The sequence below is a fragment of the Pieris brassicae genome, chromosome 9, assembly GCF_905147105.1.
Source record: "Pieris brassicae chromosome 9, ilPieBrab1.1, whole genome shotgun sequence".
NCBI classification, from domain to species: domain Eukaryota; kingdom Metazoa; phylum Arthropoda; class Insecta; order Lepidoptera; family Pieridae; genus Pieris; species Pieris brassicae.
The window spans coordinates 7,617,812-7,638,604 of record NC_059673.1 but is presented as its reverse complement, the minus strand read 5'-3'; the positions used below and the strand labels follow the sequence as shown (position 1 = coordinate 7,638,604).

General features: G+C 31.3%; 1 protein-coding gene across 3 annotated transcripts in view; it reads left to right on the top strand.

The window, feature by feature from the left end:
* Positions 1–2,257: 2,257 nt before the first annotated feature.
* Positions 2,258–20,793, top strand: part of LOC123714117 (protein scarlet-like) — a 50,699-nt gene continuing 32,163 nt past the window's right edge. Inside the window, exons 1-4 of one of the 3 annotated variants that reach the window (XM_045668260.1) lie at positions 2,258–2,435; positions 15,802–16,040; positions 18,642–18,690; positions 20,270–20,453. In XM_045668260.1, the coding sequence (XP_045524216.1) occupies positions 15,824–16,040; positions 18,642–18,690; positions 20,270–20,453 (450 nt within the window). In that variant the 5' untranslated portion in view covers positions 2,258–2,435; positions 15,802–15,823. Of the gene's footprint in view, positions 2,436–12,719; positions 12,840–15,801; positions 16,041–18,641; positions 18,691–20,269; positions 20,454–20,793 lie in introns of those variants that run through there. The other 2 variants (XM_045668258.1, XM_045668257.1) reach the window with 2 other exon arrangements.

Below are 20,793 nucleotides of genomic sequence, written 5' to 3'. Positions count from 1 at the left end.
TGTGAATGAAAGCATTTTTCAAACAAGCAAGAAAATCTGCAATGAGCCTTGAATCTTAAAATCTAGTATTTAATTATACAGCCTGTCATTATAGTCGTATAATGTATCCAGTATGAAAAAAATAAAAAGTCGTTTTTTTTAAATATAAATAAAATAATCATGGCAAAAATAGTATCAGAGATCAAAGCCTTAATTTGTACTGATAACTAGATATTTTAATTATTAACTGTCCACAGAAAAGATTACAAAATCCACAGAAAATATAAAATGTGTACTTTGGATAAATAAAACTAAACTAAAACATATTGTTTTTCCTAGAATCAAACAATATGCTTGTACCATACATAAAAACGACATAAATAAATAAACCCTCTAGTTTAAAAAAAAATATTATTTTATGTCCACAGAAGAGATTTCTTTTCGGCCGATTCGGCTCCTAATTAATAAATAAAATAAGAGACCATGCGTGTTACAAACGTCGTCGCTTATATTATGCTTGTAGTAAGTACACTAGAATATATGTTCATCATCTAATGTAATAATAATAATAATGTCAAAGAAGTGATTGAAAAATGTTATTTTAGCCTGCTAAGGTTGTATAATCAAGTCGCTGCCGTCTGTGCGTAATGGCTGAACACGTTGTGGAGGAAAAACTATATCTCAATCATCAGAGTCTGATAGGTGCCTCGATCTCTTATAGGTAAGTGAAGAGAGATCCTGAGAACGGAAAGTTATCAAAAGGATGTTTTTATTTTAATATTTTCAAAAGTAATAATACGAATGTAAGTATTGCCATGCATGTCAGTTATATGTACTAATAGTAAATAATTGAAGGAATAATTATATGGCTGGATTTAATTACTTTAGTAAATTTTGAGACAACGCACACATTTTTTAAATGTTCTGTGTATGTACCTGTTTATTCATAATATTAATCTAGTGGCATTACAATATTACATAGGTGTTGGCCTCAGATAGTATGAGTTTCTTGGATTATTTTTATTTCAAAGACAAGTAGGTGATCAGCCGTCTAGATGACACATGTAGTCGATATTTTTGATTCGAGTTAGGAAACTGATTAATAGCTTTATACATTTATAAGTTTATGTTACATTTAGTTGTTACAGATTCAGATAAGTTAATGACAATAGACAATTATTTATTGATTATTCACAAATATGACTAAACGATAGTTTATGAACTTAACAAGATAAAATCTATTTAAAGATTAATGAAGTAAATCGTTAAACTGCGCAATACTAACTATTTATAAGTTAAACTTTGCCACAGTACATAATTTATAAATCATTTAACATTATGTCGCTTTCGTGTTTTCGCTATGCGAACATGTGTCAATTACTTCGACAACAATTTTAAGCACGCGCAGTGTTTTTGTGAAGGAATCCTGTTGTCACAAAATAAGTATAAGGCTAAGATACTGTGACTAACGGAGAGCATTTACAACGATTCTTTAATTGTTATATTTTAGATTAACTTTAAAAATGCGGCTAACAATATACAATAACAACCAATGGATGGTGAAATCTGGTTGTCGTAAATACCTGGACCAAATACTAGTGAAGGCATGAGCATGCAGTGTCAATATCATGAAAGTGAATGAAGCGAGACTCGAGATATCAGGACCGTACCAATTGGAGATTCGCCGTCTCTGCCTGAAAGAGGCGTGAAGATTTGAATAAAAAGAAAATAAGAAAGCACAAAGAGTATGCTTATCGACATCTAATGATGCTAATAGTGGTTGCGTGGAAGAGTTTGCTCGAAAGCGATAAGACCGCCAGTTGCCCTGCTTTTTTATTTAATTATGTCAATTGTATTATGATTCTGCAACGAAGTGTTAATAAATAAATAATCTAATTTTCCGTTAAGTTTACTTACTAGGGATCCGACTCTTTTATTATATTAATCTGTTATAACTGTGATATTTTTTTAGCTTCAATAACTCAATAATTTGGTATGCCGATGGTTGCGGTAACAGCCCATAGATAAGGTCATTAATCGACCTAGGTAATTACCTGTCCGACCACAGTGTTACAAAACCTCCAAACATTATATTTGTTGTGCAATTCGGCCCTTAATAAAAATTATCAAACTGTAACACACGCATTGAACTCTAAGTTTTTAGTACAGGAAATTTTTTACATTTGATAATTTGTATTATTATTGAAGAAAGCAGTTTTTTTTAAAGGAATCGAATAATACACTTTCCATTTAAGTCAGTCGAGCGTTGCAACTCGCGGGCTGAGCGCGTCAGTCACACACGTGACATGAACTATAAAATTCATTATTTTTGACTTAAAATAATTTATTTTAGTAGAATAATTTGTGCAGTTGTCATTAAGTGATTAATAGTGATTTTTTGATTACGTTAATTATAATATTTGTGGTATAAACACCGAGTTTTCACGAATTTTAATGTAAGTAAATAAATGTTAATCTACAAATTTGACGAATTTTTTTTGAACAATTTGAGCTAGGTATTAGATTTATTCTGGAAGATTCCTATTGATAAAAGTTGCGCAATCTTAACCAAGCTGTAGCAAAAAAGTATTGTCTAAGAATAATTTATGCTGAAGCGAATAGCGTAAACGTGTTTGATATTTTATGTAAATTTAAACTATTTATTTACAATAAAAACCTATCAAGAGACATCAAGCACGTGTCTAATTCGGTTAGTATATGTAAATTAATAATTATAACATTAACAATTACAGACTTCTCTTAATAAAAATAAAATATAACTTTATAATTATATTACCATAAAAAAACTACAAGGCCAAAGACAAATATGTAATTATTACTGCCGGCTTTTCTATTTTAAATTCTACTTAATATAATAATTTATATATAATGAGTTGGAATTGTCTAATTTGGTTTAATTTTAATATGGTTTTGGTTTAATTGTGTGACGCTTAGCTGGTTTACGCCCTAAGGATAATTATTTTAACAGGTTTGGGAATAACACAAAAAAAACTATCCCAAGTCTTCGTATAATAAAAATAAAAGGTCACTTCTGAAGCCTATCTCCATCTTTTTAACATTAATGATTTTTTTATCGTGTGTATATTATGAAATATATTTAGAATAGAGTGTATAAATTGTCGAGGAATTAATATAATGTGGTTTCGGAATAATTGAGTAGTGCTATAATACTGCTCTTTTTAATTATAAGGGTATAGCAATATATTTTAGTATTAGGCATGTTAAAGTAGATACAGTTTTACTGGATTACTTGACTAAATGAAATTTAACTCAAAGTCAATGCAAACTCAACGTCACGCATGCTTTATAACATGCATCGTCATGGGTTGAAATGTTAAGAGTTGTACAGTGATTTTTAAAGTAAAATTACAACCATAAATTTGTGACAAAAGTCGATGGGACCGTAAAAAAACTGCTTCAGAAATTGAAACGATACTGGAGAAAGTTTCTGTGTGGTAGCGATCCTGTGAAGCCTGTGTGTGTCAAATTGTCAACCTTCAATGTACCTACATTGAAGGTTGACAATTTGAAACTGATTACTGATTGACCTACTAAGTGTACTATGGTGAGTGTTCTGTAGCGTTGTTTGTGTTGATCCTTCTTGCCTCGTTTCAACATATGAGCCGTATCAATCCAAAATTTCATCAGCATCACCTTGATGTCGAAGTCTTCCACAGTTCACTTCACAACACACTTTCTTTTGCGAACTAGTGAACTGATTCATTAAATCCTGGTGGGGGTCTTCCCTGAGATATAATCATAAAGTAAGAGTATAATCCTTCCTCAAAAGCCGAAAGCGCACTAAAAAAGGGTGCCCATGGGCTGGGCTGCGATGACTGTCCTCTATGGGAGTCCCATCTATTCTTTAAATAAAACGCGTTTGTATCGGTTAAAAGACATGTTTTAATATAACATCATTCGCGATCATAACGAAAATCTAGATAAGCCAATTTTCCAATCTACATGTATATCTATTACATATAATTCATTAATTCAAATCGATATTGAACTAACCAGTGTCAGCGGACAATTACAGACGTTTCAAGTAATTATCAAATTTTTATAAAGAATACCGCATGAAAAATCAAAATATAGTTGATTATTCATCTACATTTACCACCTAAAATTAACTACATAGGACGGACGGACTGGCAATGAATTATTTATAAAAGAAATAAAAGAGACCACATGTGTCAATATATTTAATATCTGAATAATAACATGAAAGATTTGTATTGATATGCAGAAACTACTGTGTAAAAATCATCTCACAATCGCTATATTATCCCAGAGTAACTTTTATTCCTAAATGTTAGTATCAAATGTCTTCTTTTCTGATACATATGTCGCAGCTAAATCACTCAATTAACCGTTCAATCAACAGCCTAGCCTCTTAACCAAACAGCGCCGTTTAAAAGAAGCGCGGCCTGAAAGATATTAAGCCAGTTGATCTAACAGCTAGGCAAATTATGTGATTTATGTATCTCTTTAATTTGTTTTTTATTGTATGTATCTTTTTAGTTTGGTTTAGTTGTTTTAGTTTGCCTATCTTATGAAATTTAATACTTTTTTTGCTTTACTCACAGTGGTTGCCTGGAAGAGATCGCTCGAAAGCGATAAGGCCGCCAGTTGCCCTGCTTTTAATTTAATTATGTTCAAAAAAAATTTAAGTTGTAATGTCCGTTACATACAGTGTTAATAAATAAATAAATGACTTGGATCGATGATGTTCCATATTCTGACACGCTCAAACTCGAAACGAAACTCTTTACACTATCAATACAGCGTCGATAAACCACAAATTTCCAAAGTTTAATAAAAAAGAACAAGTAAAGTGAAAGAGTGTAGTGACAATAATAATGTGAATTTAGCTGTGACTGACTCTAGCAATTTAATTTTTATGTTTCATCTCTTTTATTTCTGCCACATGAACACTCTATCGTACAAATGGCCTAAGCATTATCCAGCCACTTTATTAAATGTCCTTACAAATGCTACGGCTGAATATATTTCACGGCGCTAGTTAAAAGGCTAGGCTGTTAATGGAAAGGCTTATTAAGCTAGTTGGCTGCGACATATACCTATATGAATATTTATGTATATATGGCATGTAGCATCAATTTTCTAGTTAAAAACGATTAATGTTTTATTTATTTACATGATCGTGTTAATATGTTGCTTATGAGCCTCCGTAGTTTAGTCACGCACCTCTTTAACCGACTTCAAAAACGGCTGTTTCGTTTAGATACAACAAGTGTCCACAGCTCCATCGTTTGTGTATTTAAGCAAGATTTGCGATAAGATAAGTTATATTAAAACCTTTCTTAGGAACCACGTTCCCTATTGGACCGTTCAAATGCATTAGGTAGTTTTTTTGCGTTTATCACGTTCAAGCAAACATATGTTGCCGGGAGAGTTAATTTTATAATGGGTAGGGCGGAACGTTATCAGGGCCAAACGCAAATAATAGGTAAAATCAACTTTTCTCATAGAAATATTCATCTGTACTTGAACTTGGGTGATTCGGTAATAGGACCGCGCAATCACTTCCATTTATCCAATCATTTTTCAGACAACGGTTATGACGGAAGACACACTTAGTACTAAGTCTCGCCTCATAATTAAGTGGACTACTTATAGATCGAATCGATTAGGTGTAAAGAACTTCTAGAAGAAATCTTAATTCGAATTAAATAGTTAAAATTCTTCGGAAAAGCTTATTAACTGTAGCGGTTTATGATTTTCAATTATGCATTGATTTTGTGTTTGTGATGTGTGTGTCGAATTAAGAGATTTAATATGTGGTACAAAAGGCTTTTCTAAAATGAAATTTTCTAGTATCTCTTGTCTCAATAATTTTGTGATATAGAACTCTTTAATGTTTTGCCATCTTTTAGTAAAACTTATTTAGTTTTTGTATTCAAAGGAACTAATAACTCACGTCAACAGATGGCGTTAATGGTAACATTAGAATATTCTTTAATCTATGTAATTGTTTACTGTCAATTCGATGAGGCCGACTATGGTTGACAAGTTAAGTCGCATTATTGAAATAATTTAAATTCGTTGCGGAGATTTCATATTGAACGTTTATTTAACTAAACAAATAAAACTGTAAACAGTGGTACAGCGATTTGTTTACTTTCTTTCGCGATCTTTTCATTAAGAATTTGTCATTGGCAAATAATGCTTTAGTAAAGTTCACCTCTGATTAATAAGTAGCGTTAGCTACCTTGTGTCTTGACTAAATATAGCTCATCTTACTTTAAATAACTACCAACTTAATGCTAATCTCCGTAGTCATTAATCATATAGAATTGTATTGATCTCTGGTGCCACTACACGGACTGAGATAATTCCCATTATAATCCCCAACACCTTGATGGCTGTATTTTTTCACGGATACTAGGTATTTTAATTTGCGAACTAGCAGGAGTTACGCCTTAGGAGGTCGTTCCTAGGAGGCGACCTCCAAGTCCGTACCCATGCAAGAGTGGCAACACCCAATAACATTGGTTCATGGACTGCGGTAGCTGTCTTTGATCGATGTATTGCCTATTTCATAACATAAATAGCTTTCAATTTAATTAATGAAACAAAAAGTCGGGTTGGTTATCAACAAGACAACATTTTAAACTTTAGCACCTTTCTTTTGAAACATCTCGTTTTATTGAGATAAAAATAATGATTATAGAGTGATTAATACCGTTAATGGCCACAGATGATAAGAAAACTGTACTTTTATGAAAAGTCAGATAAAATTTGATAGTTTAACCTAAAATTTAAAACTTAAACTGGTTTTGAATGTTATTTTACTTTTCGTATTGAAAAAGTTTATATATGGCCTAAGAAAAATCTAGGTATGGTACGTGTTTTTATAGTGTTTCATAATCTGTAACTCCCAATTCAATTACCTCCCATGTAATCAAATCCAAAGTTAAGTTTTAGTACCACTCATGTCAAGGTTGCGACATCAGCGCTCCGGATGTTGAGAGAACAACGAAATACAGAAAACGACGAGATTGTAAACGCTATGGTGAGACCCTGGGCTTTCCTTTACGATCAAAACAAATCAAAATTAATTAATTTATATAGGTATTATGTACACTCACCACCAGTTACCAAATCAATATCATAGAACGGGAGATAAAAACTGGCATGTAACAGACTCTTTAATCGCCACATTTTTGTTCTACAAGGAAATTGTAAGGAAATGCAACCACCGTGATTCGCTTTTCATTGAAACAATGTACCAGAATAATAATGTAACAAACGCTTAGCATCAGCAGGCATAATGGAATAACACATTATAGTGAGAACAAAACGGAATCGCGTATTCGTTTAAGGTTAAACTTGTTTATTGAAGATGCGAATCAAGTTAAGATTCTAAGGAATGTTCAAGACGAAATTCAAGTACAAATTAAACTAGAACCATTACGGTTAACTGTGTGCCGTATTTACTAAATGATAGGTGTCTAAATATGTTTTGAAAGTTTTAAACTTATATTATGTAATATATCATTTAATATACGACTTTCACAAGGACCCGTTAAAGGGCAGTCACATTTAGGTATCCGATAATGATATGTATTGATTTATCTCGCTTAGAATCGAACCCAGGATTCTTGCAGTTGGGATGTGAAGGAAATTCTTATTTGGCGTAATATAAGTATTTAGATCTGCGTCATTACCAAGTTGTTGACTGCAATAACTGCTCTATAAATATTATAATCTATATACCACGAGGTGTATTTTATGTACAAGGTGTAATGTAAATAATATATCATAATCTACTATTTTTTATAGATTTTATACTATATGAAATGATATCTGGGGTTACAACAGTGCGCCTGCCAAGTCAAGAAAAAATAGCAACTCCGTATACCATCATTCTCTCGAAGCAGTTCAGACCATTTTCAACTGCGTTAAAATTAGAATCGTTTTAGTTACCAAGTAGGTGTTGATTATATATATTAGGCAGGTATGTTTCAAATTTTATTAAATTTTTACCAAATTTTAAAATTACCTATCATCTAGTCAATGTTACTATTTAAAACAAAAAGATATTTTAATATTGATATGGTCAGTATAAGATGGTTTTCGGATAGCTAATTACATAATAACTTAAGATAGAAGATCCCATAAGGAGGGACTGAATAAATTAATTGACTTTATAGAAGATGGGAGGAGTAGCGAGACTTAATTTTTGTAGTTATATTTTTGTTGTCGTCTTAATTTACTTCCAATTCACCTCGTTTACGAGTTTGAGTACGACTGGCGTTTTTATTAATGCTTCAATGCAATATTTATGCGTACCGTCAAAAGCCGACAAAAAACCTTTTCCAAGGAAATTTTTACATTATGTTATTTCTTACGAAATAATTACTGTAATTAAATAATCTACACATTTATCTTACGTCAATCATATAATATGATCACGGATACATGACCGTAATTGGCTTCGGACACTTTAATTACAAAATTTAAAAGTCTTATAATGCATCATTGGAAATCGTACGTACCATCGTTTACCGAAACATTTACGGGCTTTAAAAGTTCGGTTTTGTTGCCATGGTTACCAAATTTGTACGATAAAAAATATCTTAGCCCCAGCAAAAAGTTTCGGAATTGTTTTTTTTGATATAACGTTAAAATGATATCTAGAATAATAGAAAATCATTTAAGTCCGGTAACTCTTCTAATGAACACAATATCAAAATGTTAAAGGCTCTATGCTTCAAGTGTTCGATTATAACCGCAAAACACTGAATTGTTTACACTTATCAACCTTGGTCTGAGACCTAGATACGAAACTTGTATAAAAATAAATCATACATTTTATTTCCAAACCAATATGTTTATCTTAATTAAGGTACTTGAAACTTCAATTACAAGGTAGAGAGAAACTGTTTATAAAATTACGTTTACATATAAAAATAATACTAATAATTAATACTACATCTATTTTACGGTTAAAGCAACAAATTTATTTATTATTTTCACGCCATTAAACAAGTCTTTATATATAATAAAGATCTAAATAATTACATGGATTGGTATGATAAAATCATTTTAATCCAACTATCTATTAATCAAAGAAAGGATTAAGCTAACTAAAAATTGAGGAACGCTTAGGGTAGTATAACTTATACAGTTATAAAAACTTACGTTACACTATTTATTCTATTGAGGAACTCAGAGGTTCGAGCTCGAGCCGACACCACACTTGAGGCGAACACAACAATATCACGAGTTAAATTGTTAAACGTACACGCCGTCCTAATCATTGTTGTTCCCTCTGTATTTGGTGCTGGCTTCAGGTATATACAATAGATGTATAATTTTTAGCGACCTATTATACAAACGGAGACACGCCTTAATTAGTAACTAAGAACAGTCAACTTCACCTGTAGCAATTAATTAAATATGTAACATCTATTTCACGCCTAACTTACAGAGATGTTTACGTCTTGGTCTCAAATTGCATGTTTCTTCTTTTAATGAAAGAAAAAAATAAAAGATTATATACAAGTATTTCATTAGTTCGAAGACTATATACATATTTCTATATAATGAAGCCTTATTATACACAAATGGGCAATTAATGAAGTATAATTTTACGTTATAAAACTGGAAAGTTAATTACATAATCTTATCAGATTTTTGTCATTAATTTTTAAATATTTTAATATTAATATTACTGTGATATTTGCCGTCACACCGTTTATAAAAGATAACGCCTGCAAATTATAATGAGGAACGAAAAATTGTTTTGGTCAATTTATTGTTCATAGACTAAATCAGTCTATGTGTAAAATCTAAACTTAAGTACTCTTTCGTATGTTTGTGCTAAATTGGGTTAAGCTGAGATAAAGAGAGAAAGGTGAGTACTTTAATTAAAACAGTGAAATTAGGTTGATTCGTTGTGAATCGAGTGTTGTGTCAAGTTTAAGAGACATAATAAAAATTAGTTTAAAAGAAAGTTAGTACTAAATAAATATCAGACATCGAATAACAGATTTAAATTTTTACGTTTGAAAATTTAAAGTGGATTAAAAGGTTTATTTATTACACAACGAGTACGGTGGAAATTAGGAAAGTTATTTAGTAGCTATTGATATCTTTATTTCCCTGTATGAAAGAAGTTGGCAATTCCATCATCCATTTCACATTATTTTTGGTTAAACGAATTGGTATTAATATAATACCACATTGGTGGAGAAGTATATTCTACGTTATATCGGCCTCTTGCGGTTACCGATGCGAAACCGAAAATCCTATGTGGCGGCGTCCATGCGTCGAGTTGTCTCTCTCCCTACAATATGTCAAGGGGGCCGATGGCTGGCTGGCTGGCGTGATACTCGTGAACGGGTGCTACTTGTGGTGACTGGTCGTACTTGAATTCGTGTATGCGGTGATGTTAGTTATTTTTGACTATGTATTTGCGTGTTGTTTCCACTAGAATGTAAGTGCGTGCTCCTATTTCTCCATGCCTCCTGCTGATGTCATGTGGAACATGGTGTGATGGTTGCAGCTCCTTACAAACGTTGTGTAATACAAAAAAACGCCGATTAAAGAGAGAACTGTGAATGTAAAATTAGAAGCATTTAATGTATATTTCTTTTTTATTGACATTCATAAGTGTACCTATATGAATAAATGATTTTTGACTTTGACGTTGACTTTGAAACCACACTGGAAATCAAACCCAGGTAAAATTAACCCACGGAGGCGGTAAATAAAAAAACTGTAACATTATTTCGTATCCAACGTATCCCGCTTAAAGTGCTGAATTTAAGTATGTGCAGATGAAGATTTATATTCAAATAAAAACAGGTAATCAAGCATTAACAATTTATATTCCGATAAAAGCTTTTATAATCTGAATAATTGAGATAAAAAATTGATCTAGAAACAAATGTAAAATAAACCTTCGAAATTCTCATGAATATACATTTAGAACGATAGATACATAAATATTTATATGTACCGAATTAACATGGAACACGTGGCACGTGGCTATCTTGAAGTATAAATTGTATGTTGGCATAAAATAAAAACAAAAAACTATTCAACCTCACCTCAGGTTTAGTGGCGCTTGTTGCGCAACATATGTTGAAATATATATTGAACGAAACACTTTGTTTGAAGCTGGGTTTAATTGTTTTAAAAATAAGCTTATAACAAACATACAATTAGGGGTAGTGGGGTTTGCAACGCTGACGAAAAACTAACTTTAACGGTTCTTAAATCTAACACTTCACTATGCGTAGTCGACCTTTTTGGACATTGGAAACGAGAATGTTAAATTACAATTTATGAGTGTGGAAAAATTAAAGGACTCATTTTGGTTTCAAGTGTGCGATGTTTACCGTTTAAATATTAAATAACACATATATATATGTATATATCTAAATGTAACTTAAATCATGTCAGGTTACATACATACGTTCGTTTTTATTGATCGAACGTAACGAGGAATCGTATCGTGTATCTGTGATTGGATAGAGAAAGAAACATTTATTAACATCACAACATTGTAACATAAAACTAAATATAGTGTTAATCTGGCCTCAATATGATCGCTGTAGACACTCGAACTTAAGTTTATGTGTATAGAAACGCGTTTATTTTGTTTATTTTCTCCCGACTGTTTTTGAAACGGAAGGCCAGGATCACGAAGGGTGTGTTATAGACAGTTTAGAATGCTGTTATGACGGAACAACGTCTCTCGAGTCTGCTAATATACAATATACATATATGAAGGCCGGCAACACACCAATGTTGTGCATTTGTTATATCCTTTTATGGCGCTTCCGTAGACTCGTTTATCCCCCTATAATTAAATAAAAGGTGTAATGCCCATTATGTAGTGTCGTCTAGCCGAGTATTAGCTTCACGTTGATTCAATTATAATCAATTCAGGCATATAACTTTGTTAAACATTTTTATGTCGTTCGACTTGAATTAATTTTTTCATAGTTATTACAAAATCTTTGGCATGTTTCGCAACACGGTAAGAATAAAACCATTTAGTTCTATTTGCAAACCAAATTAGCTGCGTAGCTGTTCGTAGCGTTGACACTCGATAAATTCTTATTAAATTTGACTACAACATTAACATAGAAACGATAGTTTTAATATAATTTTAAAAGCAGAATGAGTTATGACCTTATATTAGATCCATTTATTTATTTCCAACAGATAAAAATTGTGTTGTATTTGTAAATTGTCGTGTCAGAAAATGAAATTAATTCGAAACAATACGAACAAGATTATCAAATTATAATAGTATCTCGAATTGTTTAAACTTCAGCTACAAAAAATGCATAACACAAAATTAACTGTTAAATAACTAATAATAATAAGTACTTACCGATTAAAATCACTAAAAGCCTCAATTCGCCACTTGATATAGGACATAAGTTTCTTGACTTTTCACCTGCACCTGGACCGATTTTGATGAAACCTTTCGTATATGTTCAAGTGGATTCTCGAAATGGTTTAGATTAACAATTCAATGTTCTTTTTTTGTATTTTAGGCGTGTACGCTCGCCTCCGCTTCTTATTTTTTTTTTTAATAATATTATATTAATTGTAAATAAATTAATGGTTGATATGACTGTATATTTAGAAGTGTTTATCTACAAATATATTTGCAAAAATATCTAGTTATATCGCTAAAGGTGGTTTCGTCAACATCTCACTATAGTCGAGGCTTGACTGTACCTTTGCCATTATTGGTGTCGTTAAAGCACAAAGTGGACGGCTCTACCCAAAAATATATTTTAATATTTATAGCCAAATGGTGCTCAAATAAGTTATTTATTCCTAGTCAGGTCAGTATTATAATAAAAATCTACGCGATATTTTAAGATAATGTAGTTTTGCTTACATTAATTTGTGTTAATTTTTTTATAAGTTAGACTTTTATATTTGATAAATTTTATTTCAAATTTTGTACATATTTTTAAAATTGTGTTTTAAACCGCAAAATATAATAAAGTTATTTTTTATTAATATTTATCGATATTTTTCTTAGTAGAATTCTTTACTAAAATCTTTATTATTATAAATTAATTTAGTAAATTCGGTGTTACTGTAGGTACTTTAAAACGAAGCAATGACAAAATAACTGTCGAAATTACTCCCCAATTGAGATCATTGTAGATGTCAGGATGTGATAACTTAGAAGATCGTTTTATGTTCTGTAATAACTGTGGTGTGGTGTCACATCTTTCTTTTTATTTATATGTATTTAACACCTCTGTTACATAGTGCACGGGTTAAGTAACTTGAGGATTTTTCGTAAATTAATAATTGATTGAGAAAAGAACACAAGGATTCTTAAAATGTATCGTGAAGCAAGAATTAATTACATTTTAAATAATTTTATTATCAAATAGTGTCACTATTTTATTGTCACAGTAATTTTTTCACAAGTCGCCATTGGAAATTCTATTTTAGATATTCCCGAAGATTTTTTGAAAAAGTTTGCAAATAAACCGTGTATATATTATATTAATATTTTATTCAAATAATTTAGTACGTAGATATAAATTATTTGCAATTTTTGTTAAAATAGTTAACCCAATTCTTGCACCTATTATTTTTCTGTTTTGTCTAAAGCATCGCTTATTACCAATACGCGGCCGTATTATTCCCCATATTATTTTTGCTAAATATATTATTTTATTTAACTAATATTTAAATACGTAAACGTTTATATATTCCGTCCTCATGCTCATAAATGATTACATAGAGAAACCGTTATTCGCACCTCAGCAGATTTATAATCAGGCCCTTACCATAAAACCGACTATTATTCTAATTTTTACTACGACATTTACGCAAACTTGGAATAACGTAGTACGAAAGCATCTATATATATAATTAAACAACATCACCCAAAGGAGTCTACTCCTTGACCGTATATGTTGCTAATATCACAAAGATGCTCGCCGGTTAAAGGTTAAGCCCTTAATTTAACCAGCCCATTTTCAAATATAATTTTAAATGTTATTCACGTACGGTCAAGATTACCAGCCCCGTTCTCATCATCTTAACTCGCCTTGTAATTAGTATATTTTCTCCCTCATTGCAAACGAACCATCACGACACCTTATCACTAAATACTCTTCTCTTGTCTCTAACGCGAAAAGGAGATTCCGGTGCAAGCCTATGAGATTTAGAAAACAACAATATAATATCTAAAAACATAGGTTTATATTCTTTAAAGTAGATCTTAACTGAAATAAACATGAATTCATAGTAACGAAGTTTTATTTAAATATTTAGCAAATCAGATAAACACAGTCTTATGTTCTGCGCCATTGGTTCTTATTTTAGTATTAATTAATACCACATCATCACGGAGTTGCCATAAGACTTGCGAATGGAGTTGAGAATGTAAAATGAAAAACGAAATCGTTTCGCTTGTTTCTGGTCACTATCTCTGGTATAGCTGATCGTCATTTTCAAAGGCCAACTTAAGTGTATGTAACTTGATTTCGGTTTTCATACTTTAATTTTGTTTTTAGTCTAATCACAGACACGCGTTCGTAAATTTCATCGTTTGACAATCATAGAAAACAAGCAGTCACCATCGTCTTTTGTTTGTATATTGTTACCCTGTTAATGACAGTTATACAATATTTGAATGTCATGTTTTAAATGTTAATTAAAAAGAATATGCTATGTTACACAAAAAACTTTTTTACATATTGATATTTCTCATATTTTGCACTGAAATTAGCCATTCACACTATAATTAGTATTCAAATTATGGGCGTTAGTATAAAGGCGTGGCTTAATTGCACCTATGATATAAATGCGCTTGGAGGATAAGTTTTTATTTACATAAATTGTATTATTTATATTTTTATTATAATTTATAAGTTTTTATTTACATAAATTTAGCTTAATTTTTCTGATCAGGATATACTTATAATTTATAAAGCTTTTTGATTTACAAACATAATTATAAATAACCAAGCACAGGAATCCTCAGGTTTATATAACATTTTATAGCTGTACTTAATAACTTTGATTTACGGTAACACTTGTTTATAAAACTCAAATCTAGTTGTCAACTTTTAATAACCACAAAAGTATGAAGGTGGACGCTAATAATTCGACATGTAATTTATTAAATTTTGGTCTGGAAGTTATATTAATTCTCAGCTTAAGACGAGATTGAGTACGGACTCCAATTCGTTTTTAAAACCTAAATCTCGAAGAAGATTGTTTCTACCCTGCAACAAACTCTGACCGGACATCTACATGGTTTTTATTTAAAAACGTATTACTTCTTATTCTAGAATGTCCAGTGTTCCCAGCTGCCAGGTATGACCTGAAGCAACAAATTAACACAAGTTTAATTCTAGAGCTGTTAGCATATATTTAAAGACCTTCAGATTCTGGAAGTTTTCCGCAAAAAAAATTTAATTCGTGAAGCATTTTAAGAGCCGCGACACGTCTGCCTATACATGTTTAATGAATATTCTCGGATAAGTGGCGCAGTCGGTTTCCCGTGTATCTCGGCGCACCATCAAATATTATAAACTTAAAATATCCCTGAGGTAGGCCAGGGATTTAGAAAAATAATCCTTGTCTAAAAAATATCATTACCTAATAGAACAATAAAATTGTATAAGAACCCAGTGGGAAACCGCTTTCTGTGTTTGTGACGACTAGATATCAAAAATCAATAGCATATTTGTAAATTTCAAAATTCTATACTTGTACAGCAATATGTGATTTAAAAGTAAAACGAATCCAAACATATTTGTTATTCCACAGAACCAAATGACGTAGCCGAAAAATGAAGGACCTCGCACTAATGATACCCAAACTGCCCACACGTAATGTCCTCACCGGAGCCGTGGTCAACTGGGACGATGACGAGATGGCTGGCCTCGGTGACACGCCAGAGAACCTCACTCTGGCTTGGAAAGACCTCTCTGTATATAGGAAGAGGAAGACACAGACTAGCATCTGGCGGTCTGCAACGTATGAGGAAGTTAAAGTGTTGCATGGAGGTAAGATCATTATATATATTTTAAACTAAAGTATTATAAAAACTGTCCACTAGACAGGACCACTTAGTACGATTTTAAATGTCATTAAATATATACCAGACCAAAGTGAATTGTCTCTCATACGTAGGGTATCATTATCATAACAAGTTGAGCGTATAGCCAAGTAATAAGTGTATTCTTACGAAGAAATGACAAATTTAATTATTAGCTCAACGCAAGTGCTCATAATGTGTCGTCAATATACATTATTTAAAAAAGAAAACATAATCTTGAATATGATCCTAGGGAATTGAAATTTGAAAATATATTGATCATCCAAATTTGTTTAAACAAGAGATTTAATTGTGAATGTTTTAATAGCTTTGGTATCACCCAATAATAATCTCAAAAACGCCAACGTAATGTCCCACAGAAAGCGATTTCATACAAATCGCTTAGCGACGTTGATTAGTGATTAATTACGCAAAAACATCACGTTTTTGCCACATAATTGTGAGATATCTGCCAGAGAAAACTATCGTTGATCTAATGAATGATGTATTCGTTTAAGTAGTTTCGATAGCGATAATACATATGGCACGAATACGTTAAACCCGAACGGTAATTTTGTTAATTAAAAAAGTTAATTAGGAACTTTTTAAACATCACAGCGAGTGGACGTTACATCGCTCCACAGCTCTGTGAAATGTTTAACAAAAATTCGTATACCTTAATCTATATACAACATTACAATTAAAGTAAATTATATAAATCATTTTAAGCATTTAAAGTGCGAATATATAATTGCCGCAACACGCATTGTGGTAAAACTTCTCCGAAATGGCTTTAATTACATTATAGATACTCCAAGGTATATGATAGGTCTGAGATTTTTCCTAATACTATTATTTATGAAATTTCGCTGCGGGCGGTATTTTATTGAATAAAATGGTTAATATTGAAAGCTTGTGAGTGATACCAACACGTTGCCTGAGAGTCAAATAGCGCTGTAGGGGTCACACCTACACCACACATTCACACCATTATCGTAAGAAACAGTAATAAAGATTTTATTAAATTATTTTCTTATATATATTTACACATATAACAAGTATATATGTTAATTAAAAACTTAAATGTTGTTTATTTTGCTCCTAATTCACCCATAGTATCAGATTTCACCGGACTGTTCCATCGGAGTCCACAAACCACAGTTGTTGTGAAATGTCAAATTTAGTTTGACACTTGTTATATTAGTTACATTAGATTCCTTCACGATATTTTATAGAACGTTGATCTTAAAAAACAAAATCGTACGCATTATTGCATATACATTATTTCAATAGAGTACAATAAAGATAATTAGGTCCTCTAATCACATATATTTAAGTATGACATAAGTATTGTAGTTTGTAAATTTAGATTTCGTTACAGTTGTTGAAGTAACATGACTTTCCAAGAATATTTCAAAGAAACACATCGGACATCCAACTCCTTACTTTATGCTCAGATAAAATTCAAATAGTTCACTGTGTAAAACAGAGTAAATACGGATAATAAAATAATATATAATTCGTGGTATTTGATTAGTTTGTTGCTACCCGAAAGATACAACTGTTTACTACGTCTCCAAAATTATGCAGTCGAACTGGAAAATGATAATGACATGACAAGTTTTTTAATAAATTTAATTATGCTAATGCTTGCTAGATTTGTACGACCTTGAATGATATAACCCATATATAAGTGATAATCACACACATTTTGTAATAAATTGTTTAAAAAATATTTACGATGGTATTAACAGTAAAATGTGACATACGACTGTCAGGCGTACATAATATATTAATTTTAATTAAGAAGATAATCTAATATTAATCTTGTAGGATCTTTGTGTTAATTTTCTGGTTTTTTAATGTAAATGTATTTGTATGTAGTATTTAATAAAAAGAAAAGTCCCTAAATCTCCGCCTCTGTGTTAAGTACCTAGCAGTATGATCACTCCCCTCATCGTGCGATGATCCAATTTAAGATCATGAATGGTAATCAAGTAGAATGCATTGAGCCGTCGCTAAGGCCTCTATAGATAGTGCATTAGAACTTTATACTTTTACTGACTATTTCTTTACGTTACGTATTTAGAAATAGCAAACTGAACTAAATCTAATTAAGTTGAAATAAAATAACAGTAACGTATGACTAAAATAATAAGACTCTAAATCTACATGTCTTTACCAAACACACAAATATACAATACTATATATTTGTGTGTTTGGCAAAAATTTAATAGAAAATTACAACAAATTTAAAAAGTTTGATCCCTGTGGCAGTGCAGTGTAACGTTATGATGGCAGCATTTCCTCGCTGTATTGCGATTCTTATTCGTTGAGCGAGGAAGACACCAGCTCTGGAGTCACCAGAACAACTTTACTAAGTGCCTGTTAACTTAAATCCCACGCCCTAAAGGTTTCTACTCCAAAGGGAACAAAACCAAAACTGGAAGAAAGACTTATATTTGAGCAGTTATTTTATGACTTCATCTCGTTGCAGAATTATTATTAGTTAATAAATATAAATAGCAAAAACAAATAATCCTTCTTAATGTGTTAAACTTTGTTTTAGTGAGCGGCATCGTATCTTCTGGCAACTTAATAGCTTTAATGGGATCGAGGTGAGTTTTCTGTATAAGTTCTGTTAAAGTTTATGTTTCGTCGCATGACACAATCGCTTTAACTCACTTTGCTTGTTTATAAATTTAAAAAGAAAACTAGTTCAAAAAGTTAATTAAATACTAAAGTACTAGACTATATATTAACATGTATGTACAAAGAGAAAAAACCAACGAGAAAGTTAAACAAATGACTAAATGGTGCGGTTCGTCTTTGTTTTTTTTGGTTGACAGAACAAGATCCTACTTTAAATATAATATAAGTTTGAGGACTTTAGATTTTATAAAAGTAAGCTGCTCGGAATTATTTATCTAAGAATTTAACCGATTTATTTATTAGTTTATTGCTAGGAATGCACTAATGAAGCATAATTCAAGCACGCAATAGTACAAAGGAATCTCACAAATCAGATATAAAGGCCTTTTATGAATTTACATCGATAGTTAGTATATGTATGACGTTATTCTTAATTTTTACAAAGGGTCTTTGATATGATATTTTACAAGAAAATACTCCAGTACGAGACGCGTTAAGTGTGTCTATTGATATGGATTTATTAAATTTTTTACACAAAATAAGACGTCCAAAAGTATGAACAGTTACGGTGAAAACAATAGTTTCAAAAAATAACTAAACATAAATGAACGACGTTACTGTCAATTATTTATTTGAAAATCCGAATAAAATAATTGACAAACAGAGAAGTTCAACGAAAATAATTCTGCGGGCGGCGGCCTTATAGGTAACGACGTCGATAGATATACAGACAGTAGAAAATAATGAAGTATGTTTACAGAAATAGGATAATCGAATAATAGATAATAATTGTTCATTGATATCGCAGACTCATAGCTCCACTACTGCTATGATTTACTAGCCTACTTATAAAATCATAATACCTAATAAAATTTGCATAATTTTTTACAATAAAATATATAATGTGAATACAAAACAATTCTATTCACCTCCGGCTGGTATACCGCATGTAGTGACAAAATACAATAAATTATACATCTTACATTATGAACGCGGATTAGCGAAAAGTTGAATGAAATTGGTTTGTTCATTTATGCAAACACGATGGCGTATTTGTTGTATTAAGTCGTACATCATTAATCATTTTCTGTATTTTTTTAAACAGTCATTTGGGGAGAATTTTCAAAACAAGCTTACTAGTTAGGGGTTAAAAACAACGGTAGTTAAATTACAGATTGTTAAATGGTCAAATACAGAAAACGCTAACTTTAAGAAAAGCTAACTTCTTAAAGTTAGCGTTCTGTATTTGACCAATGTTCTGTAAGCAGAACATTAATTGTCACATTTGCCACATTGTCTTATACATTCCCAAGGTTTTAAATTAGTAGAGTTTTCCATATTTCGTCTGTGTAACCAACCTAGAAGATACACCTCTCAACTAAAATTGGAAGTGTATTTATATTGAATTTTTTGTAAAATTTATTTTCGCCATAATCGTCATTTATTTTGAAATACATACATATATATATATGTATGTGGTGCATTTTCATTAATAAATATTTAAACATTCATTTAAATTTATAATTAACCACATTTTGTTATCAGTGGTGCTGGTAAGACCACGCTTCTTGCTGCTATAAGTCGTCGAGACAAAAGTGCTACCACGGGATACCTCATGCTTAACGGGCGCCTGGCTGGTGCTGATCTGATCGCCAGGATATCTGGCTTTGTTCCTCAAGAGGATTTGTCCATTGAAGACTTGACTGTTGCAGAACATATGGAGTTTATGGTAAGTTTTTAGGGTATTTTTATGAATTAAAATCACTACATTGCAACATCAGTACGAGTATATATAAATGAGATATATATAAATGAACTGCAGAAATTCAAACGACGACAAAAAAAAGCCAACGACTGCGTAGCATCAAGCTTAGCCTTTTTCTTACAGTATTATCGAGTATGTTTATATTCTATGAAAAGTATTTTGTGTAATAATAATACATTTTAAAAGTAATGTTTTGTGTGTGATATTTGTTTCTGGTGATTAATTATTGTGTATATAATAGATCAAAATCTAATGATTTCATGAGAACACATCGTGATATGATCGACCTCGAGACGGTCAAATT